General features: G+C 43.6%; 1 protein-coding gene across 7 annotated transcripts in view; it reads right to left on the bottom strand.

The window, feature by feature from the left end:
- The window catches only part of RNLS (renalase, FAD dependent amine oxidase), a 72999-nt gene that overhangs the window by 48284 nt on the left and 2528 nt on the right, over positions 1–22187 (bottom strand). For 5 of the 7 annotated variants that reach the window (XR_010473578.1, XR_010473579.1, XM_065068115.1 and 2 more), the window contains one exon: positions 21279–21440. Coding sequence is in view for 5 of the 7 variants with exons in the window: in XM_065068115.1 (XP_064924187.1) it covers positions 21279–21440 (162 nt within the window). In the remaining 2 variants the exon portion in view is untranslated. The remainder of the gene's footprint in view (positions 1–21278; positions 21441–22187) is intronic. The other 2 variants (XM_065068116.1, XM_065068118.1) reach the window with 1 other exon arrangement.

Here is a 22187-nt window from a genome sequence, read left to right as displayed (position 1 = left end):
TAAGTACTAATTGCAAGCAACAGCTCTGACTGTAACTTGATTATGTTAATCATGTAACAGTTTGGAAAAGAAAGGAAAAAAAGGTGGTTGATAGTAATTATCTTTCTCTTCTGCATCGTCTTCCTCTTCGCCATCATCCTTTTACTACAGGGGCATCTGCCACCTGTTCTAAGGACTATAATTGAGCCACTTATTTCCTAGGAAACATCTTTATTTTTGTCCTCACCTTCGGCTGGGTTTATTTATCCTCTTACTGTTCTCTGTAGCTCTGCAAAACTAATTTCCTTCATTTTTTGGCTTTCTTGGATAAAGAGGCTATTGCATCCTTCAATACTCAATAAGGTTGAAGAATGCAAAGGAGGCAAAATCTAGTCAGGATAAAAGAGCCAATGGAAATTCTGCCATCAGCTCTGGGCAGGATGAGTTGAACACACTGTTGCATCAAGTATCTTCCTTTTTTGCTGGTGATTAATTTGTGGCAGTACTATTACCTAAACCCAGGAATTCATAGTTACTCAGAGTCAACTTGATCTCAAACATTCCCTGTGCTAGTAACTCAATTTAAAATTAATTTCTGAGTAAAACAAATACATATACATATAATTGCAGTTAAACATGTACCAAAACTTGCCTTGTACTTTTTCAGTGAAGCGCATGCTATAAAGTGTGAAGAAGTGATAAAAAGATAAGGAAAAGGCTCAAAATACCTTCCCAGAGGAACATATATCTCAGTTCTTTATTGCAGTTGAAAATACCCCTTTTCTTTTGATTCAAAGAGCTTCAACCAGCTTAGCCCATCAGTATAGTGGAAAGCCTGCAATAATTCTTATTAAGATCCACTAATAACATTAATAGGTAAAAAAAACAACTTTAAAATACAGATTTTCCTAGAGATAAACATATAATCTATAAAGCTGAAAGGAGCGATGGTAACAAAAGGTGAGGCACCAGAAGTTTCACAAATAAATTGATGAAGCCTCCAAGACCCCATTAAAATCTCCCTTGGGAATAAGGTGCAATCTGCTCTACTTCATGCTGATTAAGCGTCTGAGTGTAAGACTTAATCTGGGGTTTTACTTCTCTGTGGGTTTCCTTCCCTCCCTCCCCCCATTTCAAGCTCTTCAGCAGGTGCATTTTCCCCACAGAAACCCCGTGGCTCTGTAAGGGAGGAAGATTTAACCCATCACAGCATCACACACGTTTCGCAGGAGCCGGTGATGCTGCTGCATCGCTCACTGCTGCACTCCCCAAAACCAAAGTGTGGGCTCTGCAGCTTTTAACAGATGGCAGGTCCTCCTGTCCCACTGTTATTGAATGACACCCACAGGGCCTTTTCTTTCACAATTCCACGTTTACACGCTTTTCTATTTTACTGCAATTTTCACCGGCTTTAACATCGGGCAATATCACAGAATCACAGAATGTTAGGGATTGGAAGGGACCTCGAAAGATCATCCAGTCCAATCCCCTCCCCAGCTCTCCAGCCTGTCCAGGTCTCTGATGGCAGCACAGCTTCCAGTGTCACCCACTCCTCCCAGCTTGGTGTCAGCAGCAAACTTGCTGACAGTCACTCTGTTCCCTCATCCAAATAATTGATGAATATATTGAATAGTACAGGCCCCAGTACTGACCCCTGAGGCACTGCACTAGATCCAGGCCTCCAACTGGACTCTGCCCCACTGACCACAACTCTCTGGCTTCTTCCCTTCAGCCAGTTCACAGTCCACCTCACTACCCGATCATCCAGACCACACTCCCTCAGTTTAGCTGTGAGGATGCTGTGGGAGACTGTGTCAAATGCCTCACTCAAGTCAAGGTAGATCACGTCCACCGCTCTGCCATCATCCATCCGTCTTGTTATCTCCTCACAAAAGCCAATGAGGTTGGTCAAGCACGACTTCCCCTTGGTGAAGCCATGCTGACTGCCCCTAATGATCCTCTTAGACCTGATATGCCTTGAGATGGCACCAAGGATAAGTCATTCCATCAGTTTCCCAGGGAAGGAGATGAGGCTGACCGGTCTATAGTTACCCAGATCCTCCTTCTTGCCTTTTTTGAAGACTTGAGTGACATTTGCTTTCCTCCAGTCCTCAGGCACCTCTCCCGTTTCCCAAGACTTGGCAGAGATGATGGAGAGTGGTCCAGCAATGACCTCAGCCAGCTCCCTCAGCACCCGTGGGTGCATCCCATCCAGACCCATGGATCACCATTAATTTTTAGCTCATGATGGCATATTATAACATCTACGCTACACGGCCTTTTTCATGGATCACATCCTGTTATTACCATTACACCCTACTGGCTGCAAACCTGCATCCCTCAAAATACACTTCAATGAGCCAGCAGCTGAATTTCAAAGCAACCAAACACCTCAAAAACAACGATTGGTTATTACTCATCACCTTGGGAGATGATGTGCTTTGGACTCGTGAAAGCTGATGGTCATCTTCCACTTCCCTCTTTCATGAAGCAGCTTCACGTGAAGCAGACAGAACCTGTGGAGGGTGACAGCAGCATCGCTGCAACCGAAAGGGAGAGCCATAATAACAGAGCTCAGGGGAAACACGTGCAGGAGCGCACGTGCTAAATCATATCGCAACTCTAGCACCGAGAAGAACTTCAAAGTCAAAACTGGAAGTAGAACCAAAGTGCACCAAGTTTTTTGTAGCTGTTGCTCTGAAGCGTGACTCAGCAGAACAAAGGCTTTTGTCTTCTTTTTAGAAATAGGGTCCATGTTGCACGGGAAGGGGCAAAAATCTGCCGTCTGTAATGTGACTGTCGCTCTATTTGTTTTCATGGGGAAGTACCACAGAAAGTCCTCAGAGACAGTAAATCATGGTCCTGCTCCACGTGAGCTGATGACACCGAGATAGGACTCTGGTTTTCCTGTGCGCGTGGAGAAGCCGTCGACAGAAAAGCAGGAATTTGCAGGAAAAAATATGAAAAATGAGATGCTCATAGCTGAGAGCACTCTCTTTTTCACTTGCACTTAATGAATCTGCAAATATCTGTATTTGTTAATTAAAATAGCAAAGAATGCTCTGAGGAGCGGAGGGGTACACAACGTCTGTGCTACCACTACGATGCAACACTGCCTAACAGTCACCATAAAGTGCCCACAGGTTTAAGACTAACATCCATATTTGAAATATTTGTACTTCCCTTTTATGTCTGTGACAGATATTATCTAAAATGTTAAAGAAGGCTGAAAAGGGAACAAGAACATCATTATTTTTTAATGTTTTAACAGTACCAAGAGATGCTACTGATCACTTGGATGTGATCGCATCAACAGGCTGTAGTTTTGCTCGCTTGCAGAGTGCGGGAATGGAAGCGCAGCACACAAGCCCTGTCTATGAACGTCACAGTTGTGAAACACGTTATAAATAAAACCATATGGTCTTAGAATAAAGTTTCCCTCTCCCCTTTTGCTGCCTGCTGAAGAAAGTGCTGCTGTAGACCTCACTGCAGGAGCGAGAGCCTGTGAACACATGTACATTAAGGTTTGCAGACAAACTGATCAACAACAGAGCAATTTCTCTGGTTGTTCTGCAGGGTGAGTGCCTAAAACACTACGTTTTAACAAGAATTCTATGATTTGGTGTCCTCTCATTTTCTCACGTGAGCTTGTGAATTAGTGTTAACTGGTACCGACGTCTGACGTTTGGTGTCTAATAGTTCAATGATTTCCAGAGCACACACTTCATGATGACAGGGAAAAAAACAATCCACTAGTAGAAAGAACTGATTTAATACCAGATTTAATCTAGACTTGGTTAGAAAGTTCTGTAGTAGTTCAACCTACCAATTAAAAACTTCAATGCTGCGCTGTGTAGCACTCCTCAGAAAACCTATGAAAACAAACAAGCCATTTGCGTAATTCACTGTAACACTTTGTAAAATATGCCACACTAAGAGCTTCTTTTGCTCCAATCATGATGTTCTTTTTCCTTCCTTATCTTCTTTTAAAATAAGCGCTTTGGTGACAAAGAAAGAGTAACACAATGCGGTCAACAAAGATAAACTACCTCATTTCTCTCTTGTATTATGACTTGCTTTAGTGATCCAAAACACACCGAAGGGGAAGTGTCACAGCTCCCCTCCATGCAATATGAATCTATCTATTTCCAGTTCTGGGTTACTCAATGATCTCTCCTGCGAGCAGTTTTCTTTCCTTGGCTACTATTAGGTAATGTGCAGATGTATAAAGCTGATCGCATGCTACCACCACGGTATTTTGCTCCAGTCCTTTTGTATCTCACCTGCTATTAAGGCTGTCATTAATAAAAGGGGCAACAACGAATAAATCCTGCGATTTTGTAATAATGGGAAAACTAATCTTAGCAAAGCGGCAAGCCTAAAAAGTCAGGTTATTCAAGTGTGTGAGAAGGATAGCAGAGAACATCTCAGAGTCTGGTAACAACCACAGTGTTATAGAAAGTGCTTCTGCAGATCAATAAAAGTATACTTAGCAAATGCTGTCTATTTTACTAAATGTTATGCTACATCTCCATGTTCTTCACCATCTAGAACTCAGCTTGTTTGAGCTGGAGAGCAGAGAAGCACCAGACAGGCTTTCTCGCCTGAAAAATCGAGTCCTAATCTCACATCCCCATCCTCCCCTCGGCGCTGATCTGCGTGGGGAGCATTAACCTCCACTCGCATGGGCTGAGGTGCCGATAGAGCGCAGTTCAGCTTCCCTCAAACACAAACCACATGCACACAACGCAATTCGCAGGTCCGTGTTCCGACAACACTTGTCAGACTACTTTTCAATCAATAATTGGTGGGTTTGCTTGTTTTTTAAGCAACTTCCTTGCCTGGTATCTTGATATACCCCAAATATAATCACTAACAGAAGAGAGCGTGAAATGGCTAAAAAACTATAAAGCTGCGTACATTTGTGACGCCTTCCCCACAATCAGCACATTGTTTCATGTGGCTTCAACTGTATCACGTGTTCTGGATGTCGTATCTGCTTTATTTCTCCTGTTCTAGCACAGTGCATTTCGTTTTGCATCCTGTCTCTCATCTCAGACTTTCCAAGGGATTTAGACATGCCACCAAGTGTTCTAAAAGCACAGATTAAGAAAGTTGTACCCGACTGCAAAAGGCCTCTCTGCTGTAATTTATCCAACTTTAAATTAGAGCCTGCACACAATTTTAGACAATCAAGCAAACAATTTAAAAACCTGGTTCCCTGGTCTCTATTTTAACTTGCAAGAAGGTAAATCACTGCTATGGAATATTAATGCTCAGAATGTGAAAAAGAAATGGTTCCTTGAAAGTTATTGACAGATCAGCCACAACCTACCAGAGGATGGAAAAACAAAATACCAGATGGAAGAGGGGGGGAAAAAAAACAATCGTTGCCACTAATACATCGTACCAAATGGTGCATTCAAAGCCAAACTCTCCGCTCCTCCTGTTGCAAACCGTTTCTTGAGAAACATGCCATTTTCAACCATCAATGGCGACTTGGTGTGAGAGTCGGTCCGAAGATGGAGCAGTATTTGCCTGAACATCACCATCAAGAACTTAGAGAACTGAGACCCTGACAGAAAGAACACGTGGACAATGACTTGGAGAGAGGCCCGAGGAGAAGCATTGTGTTGCACTGTTTCTCCAATATGGGGGGCTCCTGATAACAATGGCTGCTGTGTGGACTTCACCTGCTGCTTCAGCCAAACCAGCCCCAGCCTCCTGAAAGTGACTGTTATGGGGGTCTCTTCGACCCAGGGACAACAGCTGCCGTCCAGAAGATGTGTTCTCACCTGCAGCCTCAGTCACACCTGTTCCTCACCTGTTCCCCCAAACAATGGCCAACGAAAAGGAACACACCCAGAAGCTCACCAAGGGTCCTGAGGTCACCCGATGGACCCGAAAGACTCCTGAATGCGGGACACATAAGCGCTGGCAAAAGAAAGCGTGAATCTTTCAAGCCTGCGCAGTATGAGCCTGGGTTGTGAAATCAAGGCAGAGACTGGGCTAAAACAATGGGAGCAAGGGGGGGGTGAAGAAGCATAAAAGATGAGACCAGAATGGACACCATTGAAGATCTTCCCACCAGAGGATCCCGAACCACAACGGAGGACCAGCAGGACTTCACAGGACCAGAGGGAGCTTCTGGAACTGGACTGGTGGTAAACCCAACCTCATTTCTCATCTTTACTTTTACTTTTCCCCGTTTCTTTTCCCTTTTCTTTTTCTTACTCTCTATCACGTGCCGCTTTACAGCCAAATTAATAAAGTAATATGGCTTGATTGAATTATAACCCCTTGGCATTTTGGTTGCCTTAATTTTGCATTCTGAGATCAAGGTTAAAAGAACCATCACAAGTCCATCATTGAATGGACCGTGACACTTGGCTATCAACTCTAATAGCTAAATCTGACAAACACAAAAAGCAAAGCAGAAATACTGATCTCATAAGATGCTGCTCAGAGACTTATCTGCCTTGCAAATACCATTAAAGCAGAAAATGCAGGTACTTGCTGAAAATTGAGCCTTAAACCTCACAAACTTATTACAACTGGTATCTTAACTCTCCAGCAAAATACAAGCGCTGCCAGGCTGACCCACACGAGAAGAAGGGAGATAAGATTTATGGCTAAAGACAACACAGCAGGAAAGAATACACACTAATTTAAAAGAAACCAGGTAAGTATGTGTCTCATTGCCTATAAACACACTATCAGCAGCACAGCTGCACTGCCAGAAGACTTACGAGGTATCAAAAAGCCCAAACCCTTAGAACTGGTATTGATATAAAGCGCAGTTCAGGCCAGCAAGCCACCCAAAAATCCCATGGAGATCGCTTTCAAACCTCTGACACTCAAAACCCTTGTGGTAGCGTGACGAGACACGAGAGCTGATTGTTTTCCCTGACGAACCTCAATGTGAAGCTGTTCACAAGAACTGTCAGACCCATGGGATTACTACAGCATTTTACCACCTCCTAAGTGTTTAATAAAAAAGACCTGACACGTTACATTTATTTTCCGAAGATCTGACGGCGCTGAGCTTCTTCCATGGCATCTGAAGCGGAAAACGTGGCATTGTGGCTGTTAACATCAGAGTTAGAAAATAACACATACTTCCTAAAGAACGAAGCGGCAAAAGCTTTGGGGACTTTAAAAATGATGGCCTTCGACAGCATGTTAAGCAGTACACAGATTGAGACTCGAAGCATTTTGACAGCATCGCAGATATGTAATTCATTAGTGTCCCTTTTTCCAGCCCTGAGGATGGCACCGTGCAGCAGCACGAAGCAAACAGACTTACACTGACATCTAAAGGTGTCCACATGTGACATCTTATGAAAACGTGAAGTCCCAGCACCCTATAAAGTATTAACAGTGAAGAGGGGAAGAAATATCAATTCTTGTACACAAGAGATGAATTCTCACTCTCTCTCAAACAGGAGATACTTTTAAACATTTAAGACTCCACGCCATACCACAAAGAGATTATAACCTCCTGTAAACGAGACAGAATATTGACATACAAAGGGATATTGACATAAATATTTAAAGTTACCAGGATTTTGTATTTCTGAAGTTTAAACAAGGATTTACTTGGTAAATGACGCAAGCTGAAATGCAAGTATGGGAAACTGAGGCCCTGGGAATTTCAACTGAGTATTTAATTCTTCCAATGATCCTCTGCAGGCAAAAATATTCAAAACCCAAATTTGAGGCAACTTTCCTTGTTTGTTAGGAGCTACATGGCATGTTCTTCACTGCTCAGACAATTTTATCTTATGGAAATAACCAACCTTTGCAATCAAGTTGGCCATAAACTCTAAAAGTAGTTCAGCTATTTGAAAACAAATGATCATTTTAAAGTTAATTTTTTTTTGCCTTTGAGCATAATACACACTATAGAATGTGAATGTTGGTTTCAAACTTACTTTTGCAACAAGCATGCCTGAATTCGGAATAGATGAAAGGGGTTTTGATCCATGTTCCAAAATACACTCCCTACTATGCCGGTGAGCAAAGGACACACAACCAGCCATCGAGTCTATTTCTTTTATGCTTTACAAAGTTTTTACCGCCATCGTATTCTGCACTCACTTAACAGTCTGTGAGACACAAACCACTTGCTGCCCACACATAGTTCATTTAATAAAATTTATTTTCCTAAAGTTCCATAGGTAGCTACCCTGTCCTCCTTAAAATATAAATCCAATGAGAAAAGAGCAATAAATCCTTCTTTACATAGAAGAATCCACTTACCCTCTCCTGCCTGTCTTCACTCAACAACATTGCAGTCCAGTTGTTTTTTTAAAGCTTTTGGGAATTGTCTCCGAGGCTACTGGTGCAACAGGAGTGACTCCGGAAAGCCCTATTTGCATGTCCCTTGTTCTTTCGAATAGATCAAGTGAAAGGATAGTTTAATCTCATTAAATAAGGCAATATTTGTTTTACATTTTAAATAATTTGGAGCAACTGAGTTCACTGCTATAACGCAGGGTGCTTCATCAACTAAATCAATGAAGTCACAGGGGTTGGAAGGGACCTGAAAAGCTCATGCAGAGCAATCCCCCCATGGAGCAGGAACACCCAGATGAGGTTACACAGGAAGGTGTCCAGGCGGGTTGGAATGTCTGCACAGAAGGAGACTCCACAACCTCCCTGGGCAGCCTGGGCCAGGCTCTGCCACCCTCACTGAGAAGAAGTTTCTTCTCAAATTTAAGTGGAACCTTTTGTGTTCCAGTTTGTACCCATAGCCCCTTGTCCTATCACTGGTTGTCACTGAGAAGAGCCTGGCTCCATCCTCCTGACACTCACCCTTTCCGTATTGATCCCCATGAATGAGTCCCCCCTCAGTGTCCTCTTGTCCAGCTCCAGAGCCCCAGCTCCCTCAGCCTTTCCTCACACGGGAAATGCTCCACTCCCTTCAGCATCTTGGTGGCTGCGCTGGACTCTCTCCAGCAGTTCCCTGTCCTGCTGGAACTGAGGGGCCACAACTGGACACAATATTCCAGGTGTGGTCTCCCCAGGGCAGAGCAGAGGGGCAGGAGAACCTCTCTGACCTACTGACCACCCCCTTCTAACCCACCCCAGGTACCATTGGCCTTCCTGGCCACAAGGGCCCAGTGCTGGCTCATGGTCACCCTGCTGTCCCCAGGACCCCCAGGTCCCTTTCCCCTACACTGCTCTCTAATAGGTCATTCCCCAACTTATACTGGAACCTGGGGTTGTTCCTGCCCAGATACAAGACTCTGCACTTGCCCTTGTTTTATTTCATTAAATTTTTCCCTGCCCAACTCCCCAGCCTGTCCAGATCTCGCTCTCCTAAGCCTATTCCACTTCCTAAATTAAATAAGCTTTGGGACTGGGAGACCGTGTGCTTACCCTGTTGGACAGCAGCGGCATGGGAAAACAACTACGCACCCGGTGCTTCCCAAAGCATTCAAGCCCACCCTGATCACCCCAACGGCAAATCCTGATTGGCGAGATCCAAATACTTACAATCACGCACCTGACAACTGCTAAGAAGCTACTAATTAGTGCTTTAAATTGTCTTTCCATCCAGTTTTACATAATGAGGACTTCTCATCTAAGTGAAATAACTCATTTCAAAGATTACAAGTTCAGTACTCACTCGATAAAACAAGGTGCAAAAGCAAAGACCAAAACACTTTGGGGGCAGCAGGAGATGTTTGAAGTTGATTCCATTCAACTGCTATGCTTTTATCAGGGAATGCAGCCATTACAAATTATATGAATTATTATTTTAAAAACAAAATAAATTAAAAAGTGAAGCAATACTTAAAAGTTGTTCTGCAAACCATATGTGAACAAGTTTTCAACCACTCAAAGCATCACTAGATGAATTGATGGCAGATCCTAAAACAGCTGCGAAAGAAAACAGAAACCCAGATAAATGAACTCAAGACCTGAAGAACTTAGGGAAGCCTCACATCTGACTTTTATTATAAAGCTCAGGCAATATTCATGGTTTTCAAACAAACTATTAAGGTACATGACAAAGGCAAGACATCACCTCCAAGCACACTATCTGCCAAAGCACGCTTGGTTTTCCACCTCTGTTCCAGGTGAGCACCCATGGGCATCCGCTCGCCCTCGGGCATCTTGTGTGGGTCAGAACAGCAGAGCAGGACTCGTGGTTACACATCATGGAACAACGTTCATTCTGCCAAACACGCTGCCAACTCTCACGTCACAAAATACTGGAAATAACAGAAAACTTGAAGAAAGTAGCACATCAGCAACTTATGAAATAACTGGGTTACAAAGCCAGATTCTGTCTCAAAAGGAGGTGAGAACTACACTAGTCACTGAACGAAGTTTACTAGGCCTTTATTTTTTGTAAAAGAACAAAGGAGACCCACACAGTGCTTCAAGTATCCCTGGAAAGGTGGTTTGGGTAGGGGATTCAACTCCTAAGGAAGAGCAAGGCAGCCAACAGTAAACCATAAAATCACAGAACCATTTTGGTTGGGAGAGACCCTCAAGAACATCGAGTCCAACCATAACCCACCCCTGGCACTGCCCCATGTCCTGAGAACCTCATGTCCGTCTGTCCAACCCTCCAGGGATGGTGACTCCAGCACTGCCCTGGGCAGCCTGTTCCAATGCCCCACAGCCCTTTGGGGAAGAAATTGTTCCCAGATCCAACCTCAACCTCCCCTGGTGCAACTTGAGGCCGTTTCCTCTCGTCCTAGATCCCTCATCCCAGCTACATGTCACACTTCCAAGTCAGCTTTGATTCTCACACAGGTAGCAACAAGAAGCTCTTCAGGAATAAATGGGACACTCCGGGTTTTTTTCCCCTTTATCACAGAGCAATAACATCCTGGCCAAAGCATCCATTTGCACATCGGGATGTCATCCGTCTCCCAGGCAGCCTCCATGCTACCGCATGATGCCACACAATCACCAAAGCAAAGGGTTGGTGAGAAGGAGCTAAATGCAGGCTTGTAAGCACCACAGGTAAATACAGAGCACAATACAACTAAACTACTAACAGGATATGACAATCTGGATGGATATTATAGAAGAAAAAGCTTCAACTGACCTGACTGCAAGCTTCTGAATAGAGAGGGGGTTCCCATTTCTCTCAGGTTTGCTCAGCTCCAGAGCCCACAAAGCCACAGACTAAACCAGACCAACCCGCTGACACAAACAAACCTTTTTAGCTGTGGGATTTTTCCCCCAGTGTTAGTTTTCACCTGACCCATCTGACACCTTTAAGGCTGACGATGTGCTTTGCAACGCCACCACCAAATAAAAACCTCAACCATCTACATCATCTCACCTGATGGCACAGGAACAGAACTTAGTGTCGACAAAACATGTCGGAGGGTCAGTTATTTCTGAGAGTATGTTAATAAAAGAGCACAACATACGTTCTTGGAAATTATGATGCCAAGTGTGAGAAGCTAACCGCTCAATGCACATTTTATGTTTGACTCAATGAAGCCAACATCTCATTAAGTATAAAATTTATATATATATATATATATACACATATCTTTTTTCCTGCTCTAATCCAGGCGTTGACTGCAAAAATAACTTAAAAGTTTGAAGATGTATCCATGTGAGGTAAAGATAATCTTTATAAAGAATGGTCTTGATTACACTGGTTTGAGTGGCCAGCAACTATTAAAAAATCGCAGAAATCCACAAAAATCCATCCAGGAGCTGCCTAAACTATGAGAATATATTAAAATGCACATAGCATTAAAAAAGGTGTTCCAGTGAAGACTTCTGCCTATTGGATTGCAGAATTAATTAAAGCAAACAATGAAACGTTAAGACTGCTTGCAAACCTGCACCAGATGTTCCATAGGTTTTCAAGTCTGTAAAATCGGTAGTTTGAGTTGGTGATTTCATATCAAACTTCAAACAAAAAGGGATTTTATTCAAAGGGAGAGGTGAGATGTACATGATCATCGTTCCCGAAGAAAAATCAACCATCGAAACCATTTAAGATTCAGGGTCTAAAAATTCAAGTCTGATATAATTACCTTGATTAGACTTAGAATAAGTTCTTAGTAGCATATTGGGCTACTTAAAACACAGTAATCATCAGCTCATTGAATACAAAGAAGTTTCAGAATTGCTCAGTTTGGTCACATTTTTTGGCAAGGCTCATGGCAAAGAGCAGCTTTGGAAACATTTCCCTATCTAAACACAAACCCTGGACAGTACCAAAGACTGTCTGCTGTTAGAAAAAACGAGAGGTATTGTGTTTATTATTGAGATAAACAAGTTTTAGAGCATTTATTTGTTCTGTTCCAAGTATGTCCTGTGTTCAAATACCATCACCTTTATTATTTAGAAAAAACCCTCATGTGCACATACACACATGGACTCAAGTTGAGCTGATCCAACATTCCTGCGGTCCCGTTCTCTATTTTAAGATACACTACTGGAATGACATGAATGGGCTAAACGAGCATTAAATAAAGTTTTGTCATGAAGTCCCATGGTTTTGAAGCACTCTGCCAACCAGCCCTGGCAGTAGGGACAGGAGAAGCAGCATGTCCAGGTTACAGTAATTACAGATGGATTGGGCTGAACTACATGAGTCAACTCACAAAATCAGCACTGCTTACATAGACTCACAGAATCATTTTGGTTGGAAGAGACCCTCAAGATCATCGAGTCCAACCATAACCCACCCCTGGCACTGCCCCATGTCCCTGAGAACCTCATCTCCGTCTGTCCAACCCTCCAGGGATGGTGACTCCAGCACTGCCCTGGGCAGCCTGTTCCAATGCCCCACAGCCCTTTGGGGAAGAAATTGTTCCAAGATCCAACCTCAACCTCCCCTGGTGCAACTTGAGGCCGTTTCCTCTGCTCCTGGCGCTTGTTCCTGGGGAGCAGAGCCCGACCCCCCTGGCTCCAAGCTCCTTTCAGGCAGTTCAGAGATCAGAAGGTCTCCCCTCAGCTCCTGTTCTCCAGCTGAACCCCCCAGGTCCTTCAGCCGCTCCATCACACTTGTGCTCCAGCCCCTCACCAGCTCCGTTCCCTTCTCTCAACTCACTCCTCAAGAGCTTTCCTGTGGCTCTGAGTAAGCATGAAATGGTTTCAGACTCTTGGAAATCTCATCCCATCACTTATTACTTGGGAGAAGAGACCAACCCCCTTCATTCTACAACCTCCTTTCAGGTAGTTGTAGAGAGTGAGGAGGTCTCCCCTGCATGTCACAAGTAGGGGTTGTTTAAACTACTTTAGCTAAATCAGCACAATCTGCTGCCAGTCTAAGGTGCAGGTGCTCTGAATGTCTCCTGGGACCACACAGGAAACCCACACTTAGAACTGAAGCTGCAGATTCAAGAGCATTTCTTTGCTCACGTCATTCAATCACTCGCACAGTCCCTGTGCTGCTCTCCTACCCTTGCTGAGAGCGCATAACGTGCCAGCGCGGCTGCGAGCCACATGGTGAACTGAAAATCATACCACTGATCCTGCTAAAAATATCTCCCCCGCCTTCGTGGGGAAGATGGGGAGGGAGGGATTGCATTATTGCGGCCTCACCGACAGTTGTGCCGATACAGCTGGAGATAGGAGAGAACAAGTAACAGAGGCTGCCAGAAGAAATGCTTCTGTAATGGTACCAGGCACTGAAAAGATGCTGTGACAGAGCGAGAGCCCCTCGCAGGATTTGTTTAAGAGCTGTCACCGCGGTCTGGCCAAAGGGAAGCGGCTGCCTCACTCCCTCCAAGTCTGAAGACATAAGGCGGCATATTTTCCTCTTCTTTTTTTCCCTTCTGCTTTGAAGGGAAACTTTGACTTTGTCAAATCAAAGTTTCAGGGCAGGCAGGCAGTGCTGACTGACAACAACAAAGTGCAAAGTAGCCCACTATCTAACATATTCCACTTCATTCTCCTTTTCTAACCCCTCACGCTCACAGGCGTTGGATTTAATCCTCACACTTCTCAGAAGAAGTAGTCAATGGAATCAGTGTGGTGACCTATTTGACTTTTGATAGCCTTTCAATGTGTTCAACTAACAACTGCAGAACAAGAACTAAAGAAACACCTAAAAATAGGCAAAGTCAAACAAACACTGAAGAATACACATGACCTACTTTGATTTTTCTTTTCCTGATGTGCAGCTCCAGCTTCAGTTGCCTTTTTTGAAAGGCAGGCCCAAAGAAGGGAGGCTACACCTGAGCTGCAGAAGGCAGAGAACATGTAATGGTTTCAGAGCCAAATAAACCAGCTCCATACTTTATACATATCTATGTATCTATAACCATCTCCTTGCTGCATTGGCAAGTCAGATCAGCTCACAGGAGGGTACAAAGGCTGAAGAGAAGGTGAGCGCTGGAGTTGATGGTCTCATTTCAAATGAGTGACGGGCGCTTAAAGGACCACATTAATATCAACAGCTACTCTCGCACCAAATTAATAACTGTTCGTATTTCCAGAAAGCACAAATATTTGCATAGTGTGATATCAGCTCCTAGGGTCTGATAAGTAACTAACAAATCGATGTACACATTTACACCATTTTCAATATGTTAGGTAACAAGAGCAAAGCCAAAGCCTGAATAAGTCCTGCTAAGATTGCCTAGAACCGGAACTACAGAATTCAGAATTTATCATCACGCGATGCAAAACTAAACACATACTCAGAAAGCGCTCAGAACTCGTGAAAAATTATCAGTTGTGCTTTCCTAATTCACATTATAAAGCCTCCCTACGTAAATACAGCCCTACTTTACTTATATCTTCTCATCAGCTTGTATTATTTAAAACATGTGGGGCATTCACACAGATGGGGGAAAAAAATAGGTCAGGCTTGAAACAAAAGCCAAGCCATTCTGTTTTATTAGCAGATTAAACATGCAATACTGTAATTTTAAATTCCGAGTGAAGCAACTTAACGAAAACATTCTGAGCCACTGATAAAACTACTGCAAATTGTTGCAAACTTTAATTGCCATGTTGCCAAATGGCTTACTAAAACCAGAACTAACAAACCAGCCTGCAAATCTGATTTGAAAGTAGGCAAAAAAGGACTACATGGGTTAGTGATCATATGGAACCTGGTATACAAATCTAGGATTCTTATAACAATGTAACACTCTAGCACGGCTGAAATACTATTAGAGGATGAACATTTGCAAAATCTAGTCCTTTCATTTGCAAAGATCCTGCTTTGAAGCTAATTTATCCCTTTTCTGACACCAAATTTGCATTGCAAAACCCAGAAACACACTTATTCATTTTCTTTTTACCTTCTGCATAACCACAACATTTACTACCAAAATATGTAAAGCCCAAACACAAATAAGTGCAGTTAATTTAACTGCGTTATTCGAACTGAATGTCCTGCACATCATTTGATTGCTGCCACCTACTGTTGTTCCAAACATGTTGCAAGGAGCTATAAAACCCTTTTCCCCTTCTGTTTCAGGCCAGTACTAATACTCAACTTATGTTATGTAAAGAAAGAAAAGCAAAAGACATTGCAAGAAGATTTTTCTTCTCTTTTGATTAATTGTGTTTGCTAATTCTACCGTAACTTCAAGTAAACACAGGACACAGTTTCTGAATGGAAACCAAGCAAAACAAAGCAGTGAAGAGTAACCATACCACATACCAGTATCAAAGAGCGCTCAGAATGGCTGTTCAACACGCCACCAACAACTTTATTAGTTTAAGACATTTCAAAGCTTATGACTTCCAGCATTATTACTAGTCCTGTCTTTGCTATTGCTAAATATGGAACTGATATCTATTTGGGCAAGATAGATGTTCTATAGGAATGGATAAAAGTTGAAAATTAAGATGAATAAATATATTAGTAAATCTAAAAAGATTGGCCATAGGCACGTCATTCCCTTCTCTGACTCTTTCAGTTAAGAATGGATAAATGCTGGCAAAATTCAAACAAACAGAACAGACGAATACTAGTAAACACAACAAAATACTTTATACATGTAAATAAATACACATATGTGCATATACATCCTCATATATATTAAAAAAATAAAGGTATGTATACACACAAACTTCTCCACTAATCTCATGTTTTGCTTTATACTCAGAAGTAATTCTGGATGCCATTTCTCACCCAGTCCATTTAAAGTGAGAATTCTAAGTGGCTAAAGGCCACTTGATTCTGTCTCCTCTTATGTGTATACAGCTTCACAATGACATAACTTTCAGGCTCTTCTAAAAGAAAAAGAGACACAAACTAATAAATGGACCTAACAGAAGCTTTAGTCTGCAGAGCTTTAAGTATTAAAATGGAAACTTTGCCACTGAACATAAAATTTGGGAGAGTCATTATTTGAAAAACTTAATTCTAGTAAGTCATCTCACCGAAGGTAAAATTTCAGTCTGGTTCAAATTGATAAGCCTCATCTGATTCGCTTTCTACATCAGGATATTAAAGTCGTTTATTTAAATATGTCCTACAGACACGGAAATAAATATACAAGTTTACATTTGCGAATGGAAGAGCAAATCAGCCCCTGGACCCAAAGGTACCTACAGCAAGGTAATAACTGCAGGTGCTGGTCGTTCCCATAGTGAACATGTAGGTACACACAGCAGTTCTGCAATGAAGAGGAATCCAGAATGTCCACACAAAGAGGATACACCTGCCTACGAATACGGGAACCAAAACTCCAGGACACACCTCTGAAAACATGGACGTAAGTGTCCAAACTGTTTTGTTACTAAAGAAACATACTGCCTGTTTACAGCAACCATCCATGCTTAAAAATACAATATTCAGAGAGTTCAATAATCTCAAGCAAGGGGAAAGTACCAATGTGACAGAGTCAGTCTCAAGGCTCAAACTGGAAAACAGTGAATTCCTGCAAGGGGTGAATGACCACTTGAGGCTACTTATTTAAACTCTCCAACTCGGGTTCTTCTACACACAAATATCAAAGGCTAATCTCAATGCTTACTAATCAATCAAAGCACCATCTGCTCCACACAGTTGTTCCTTTGCACCTTCACATATTTTACAGCCTTTATCTATACCTCAATGCTAACAAACCCTCGTCAAAACCCATTTAAAACTTAATTTGGCTTTGAACTGCTAGATCCAGTTATACCTAAGCGGCTAAAATGGAACCTGGCACAGGTCCATAGTTCAACCTCTAGTGTGCTGCAAAACTGATGTGAAAAGGCAATTCATACAGCAAGAGCAGTGGAGGAAAATTATGGAGGATATGGAAGATCCTTAAACAAGCTGTCAAAGTATGGATGATACACTGAGGCAAAGGAAGGTGCGCAATAAAAGCTACTTACAGCCAAAACCAGGGCTGCTGGGGAAACGGTCGAAGCTCGCTCCATTGACACTGCTCACCACAAATCACAACAGTGACCGAGATTAACATTATCACAAGGCGTCCGGGCCACGTCTTTCATTTAGCTTCAGTGTCTGTCTTCTATATAACAAAGGCCTTCAAGATCAGCAATTAAGGCTCCTAAATCCTGGCCCCCCTTTGCTTTAAGCCCCTTAGTAGCCTGTAGTCTCAGAGTAGTTACACGTGACTTTCAAGCTGGCCACACAGGCTGCTGTTGCTAGAGAAGAAAGTCCTCCCCTTCCTCCAGCTCCGCACATCCCTCCTTTCAGCTGCAGCATGACCACAGTGGCAAAATGATTCCTCCCACCTTGGGAAGTTCGCAACGAGGAGCAGGAGTCTCCCCTTCCAGGAGGGACTGGAAGTCCTCCCCAATTCCAGCTATTGCTAGTTTGTATACTGGCAATGCACAAACATGTTTATTAGAATCAACAAATTTTGCCTCTGGATTTGGAAAACAGGAGCACACAGATGACTGAACTGCTTCATGCGTAAGAAAGCAGCACATGTGCAGGCTAACACTAGTGACCAGGCAGATGCTCAACAAGTTGGCAGCCGGTCACGAGTGGTGTCCCCAGAGCTCAGTACTGGGGCCAGTTCGGTTTAATCTCTCTATCAATGATCTGGATGAGGGGATTGAGTTCACCCTTAGTAAGTCTGCAGATAACACCACATTGGGTGTGAGTGTTAATCTGCTGGAGGGTGGGATGGCCATGCAGAGGGGTCTAGACCAGCTGGATCATTGGGCTGAGGCCAATTGTCAGAGGTTCAACAAGGTTGAGTGCCGGGTACTGCTCTTGGGTCACAACAACCCCATGAACGCTGCAGGCTCGGGAAAGAGCAGCTGGAAAGCGCCTGGGGGTGTTGGTGACAGCGGCTGAACATGAGCCAGTGTGTGCCCAGGTGGCCAAAAAGACCACCAGCATCCTGGCTTGTATCAGGAATAGCGTGGCCAGCAGGACTAGAGAAGTGATTGTGCCACTGTACTGGGCACTGGTGAGGCCCCACACTGAATCCTGGGGTCAGTTTTGGGCTGTCAGCACAACTTGGCTCTTTGACATGCAATTGATATATAAGGTTGAGATTTAGAGATCCACTGATGTACCCTGACCCTCTATAAGTCAAAAAGGGTCTGAAATCTACGCCCTGTCCAGGCTCTGAAACACCTTCCTTACGGTCTCCTCACCTATTTCCCGCTTACTTCTTCGCCTAAAGAAACAGAATTAAAGCAGCCAATACGTCCAGCACTTGGAAACTCCAGGGTACAGAGTCAGCCCTGCTGCCTGAGATGAAGAATTAACAATTGGCTGGAAATCTGGAAGCTGGTCTCGCACAGGGTACAGGCAGAGAGAGGAAGAGAAAAGGGGAGAAGACGACAAAGCGTGCTGGGTTCCCTCAGATAAAAGTTAATCTGCAGTTACACAAAACATTAAAAGGATGTTGTGGAAAGCATCTGACAGTTCCAGGGCTTCAGAAGCAAGTGAGAGAAACACCTTAACTACATGTTCTAAAAGAGACCTGCACACTTTTTGGACATGAAAGGATTTCAATACCTGAGGAAAAAGTGATTTGCAAAGACATCAACTCTGATTGAGGAAAGCCTTGAGATGTAGACCAGGGGAACCTGGTCAAGACTCTGAGAAAACAGCACTATGAACTACCTTGACTTTTCTTCTGTTCCTGGGACATTCCCTGTCAAGCCCCATTAGAAAGGACAGGATGGGCCAGACCCACTCCCACAGTCACCCCAGGAATGACACCACTGAGCAACCAGACTGTGCCTCATTACACACGTCCCCACATCCTCATACTGCTGGGGCTGTTGGGGTTTCCCATCTGCTGTGAGCTGAGCTCACCAAACTGAAGTAGCTTGAGGGTCAGCCGTGACTGCAAACGTGTCCAAGCAACATTCCACATCATCAGGATAAGCCTCACAAGAAGAGAGAGGATGTCTCTCCTTGCAGAGCGGGAAACAGCCCAACCCATTGTAGGCGCTATATGTCTCTCCTCTCACTTCCAAACAATTGCAAAGCAATGCTTCGGTTACTAACCATGTTTTTATCATCAGTTTACTGTATCTTTATATAGCAGAACAGTCCACATGCAGCTATTTAAAGGAAAATATATAATGGTAAAAATGATGTCTATACACTTACCCTGCTCATATGATTCAGAGTATGAAGTGAAAGAGCACACTAACCAAAAGAATTCAACACAGATACCACTACTTTCCAGGGTAAATAAGAGAGCTCACCAAACAACGAATAGCAGAGAACTCCTGCTCTTAGAGGATATTTATCTCTTTAGGCACAAAGCTTAACATAAGAGGTTGTAATGAAAATACTTCTCTTCATTACTGTGATCAGACATCAATTTTCGCTCTCCTACCATAAGGCACTGTGCTGCAGCTCTGTGTCCTGCTGCCATCTATCCTTCTCTTTCCTCCCATCCCGTCTCTTCCTTTTCCCTCATACACGTCCCAGCTACTACAGAGCAACTCCAGACAGACCTGGGCAGCTCACTCTACCTCCACCTATTGCTCTGGTATCTTTTAACAGACAGCTTCCAAGCCACACTCACATAGTTTAAAGTATTAAAATCCAAGATACAGCAGAGCACAGGGAGCCAAGCGTTCAAGTCAGCTCTTCACCTTTTAAGCGCTGGTGGGTTTTCTACAAACAAGGGAGCAGAAAACCCACAAGTTTTCAAGCGTCTTCTTCAGGGGCTGGCAGCAGAGAGGCAACAAGGCCTGCCTGACCACCTCGAACCACGTGGATTCCCCTGCGCTGCTGCTAGCACGCCAAGTTCAAAGAGAGGTTATTAGCCAGATGCAGCATGTCTTTGGTACAACACCGCAGCTGAGGCGATAAATCCACAGCCCAGCACACTTCAAATGGCTCTGCCAGCATCAGCATAGGCCCAGCTGGGCTTCCTGGCATCTGCTCAGCATCAGCTCTCAGAGCCATCTCCTGCAGAGCTGCACCAAGGTCTCCGCCCTGTAAATCCTCCCCGTGGCTGTTGTGCAAGGATCAAATCTCATGGCAAGCACATCAAATCTGCTCGCAGGCTCAGCAGCACCTCAGCTAACCAGCTCTCCCAAAAACAAGACTGCTGGGAGCCACTGTGGGCAGACACTGTGCGCAGAGCTCACCGGGGTGAGCAGGACTCATCATCTTGCCTGCAGAGAAAAGCTGGTCCTGGGAGCCTCACACCTGAGACAACGCAACTAAGCTAGCAAACCTGTCCAGACCTGAACGTACACTTCTTTCTCAGCACCAAGCTGCTCCTCCTAAGCCTCCACAGCACTGTTAACACATTCACCTCGATAAATCACCTAAGGATAACTGAGATTTACTCATGTGTGGGGAATGCAACCCACATGTGGCAGCCAACAACAGCAAACAAGCTGGAGGGTCTGAGAGGCTTTCACCTTACAAACCAGAGAACAGAGAATTCTGATCCGGGCTTCTTCCTCTGTTCCAATTCGTATGATTTCAGGCTCAATGAAATGCCGCAGGGATTTTCCCCAAAGCACAGTTGTTACCCAGGTGTTAGTCCCTGGGTCATCCCTCTTGCAAACATACCAAAGGCAGCATGATGTCAACGGACAGGTAGCAACAAGGAAACCACCACACAGGGACCACCCGATGATCTCATTTGACTCAATAACTGTTTTCAAGTTACAGAAAGACAAGTCCTGTTTTAGAAGTCACCAAAAAATAAATATAATATTAAAAATGTACACATCTATTTAGATATTAGGACTGTATGTAGATATTTTTGCTACCGAGGTATTACCACTCATGTGCCACATGTACAGTCTCCAAATTACCTACCTCCTATCATTTTCAGGTTCCCCTTATTCTGGCAGAAACTAACAGGCAGCTCAGACTGCTGAGTGTTTCTTTGCTGTGCTATTGCCATTTTACGCTAGATACCTGCAGTTTTGAGGTAGTAACTTACTGTTTAGAAGGTCACCCTGCAGCTGAAGAATTTGTGGAACAGGCATTGTGAGAATAACTATATCAAACTGTTCTGGTGGACCCATTTTCCTGGAGACTTCCCATTTCCCATCTCTGAGAGAGATGCAAGTTACATGCTGCTCATAGACGACATCTGCACCTGCTTGGAAAAAGGAGAAGTTGAATACCTGTAGCACTGAATTCCAGACAGAAAATGCACAGTAGTCTCCCTGAGTAACAGCAAAGCATACAGTCTTAGGGCAAAGTTTCACAAGTTGGGTTGAATCAATTTAACAGCCAGCATATGATATTAAAAGAGGAGATCCTCATCTTCTGAAAAGATCTCCCTGCTCCCCTGCGCTAAGGCTGGTATTCATCTGACTCCTCTCTGGTGTGATTCAGCTCTGTAAACAGATGGAAAACTACCAGCTGCTCTCTTCATCAGGTTAGTTTACTGCAGCTTTACTGAGCTCAATCAATTCAGAGTGAAATCAGGAGTGCAGGAGGTGGCACAGGGTAAGCAATCAAAGTGCACCCCCCAGCAGCCGAAAGAGAACATGTTGCCCCTGTTAGCATCTCTCATATATCAGAAGACAAGAACACAGTCAATTATTTGCAAGATTATAGTCTAAAAAAAACAGCTAATTAAAAAAAGACAAAAACAATCACATGAAAGCAGCAAAGCCCGACTGCTCACAAAGCTAACATGTTTCAAAACAGAGTTAAATTAGTCCCCAAACTGTACAAGTGGTTCTGCCACATTACTCGCAATGCAGTAGTTACACAGTTCAAGCCAGCAGATGATCTTTTCCTTCAATCTTTTCTAAAGGCCTTGCAACACAGTAGGCTCACATACTACAGAAGCACTCATTTCTACAGAACAAAGGATGTAGCTCACCACTGTGTTCTC

Source organism: Columba livia, chromosome 6, assembly GCF_036013475.1.
Source record: "Columba livia isolate bColLiv1 breed racing homer chromosome 6, bColLiv1.pat.W.v2, whole genome shotgun sequence".
Classification (NCBI taxonomy): domain Eukaryota; kingdom Metazoa; phylum Chordata; class Aves; order Columbiformes; family Columbidae; genus Columba; species Columba livia.
The sequence above is the reverse complement of the archived record's forward strand: the minus strand, read 5'-3'. Positions and strand labels throughout refer to the sequence as shown.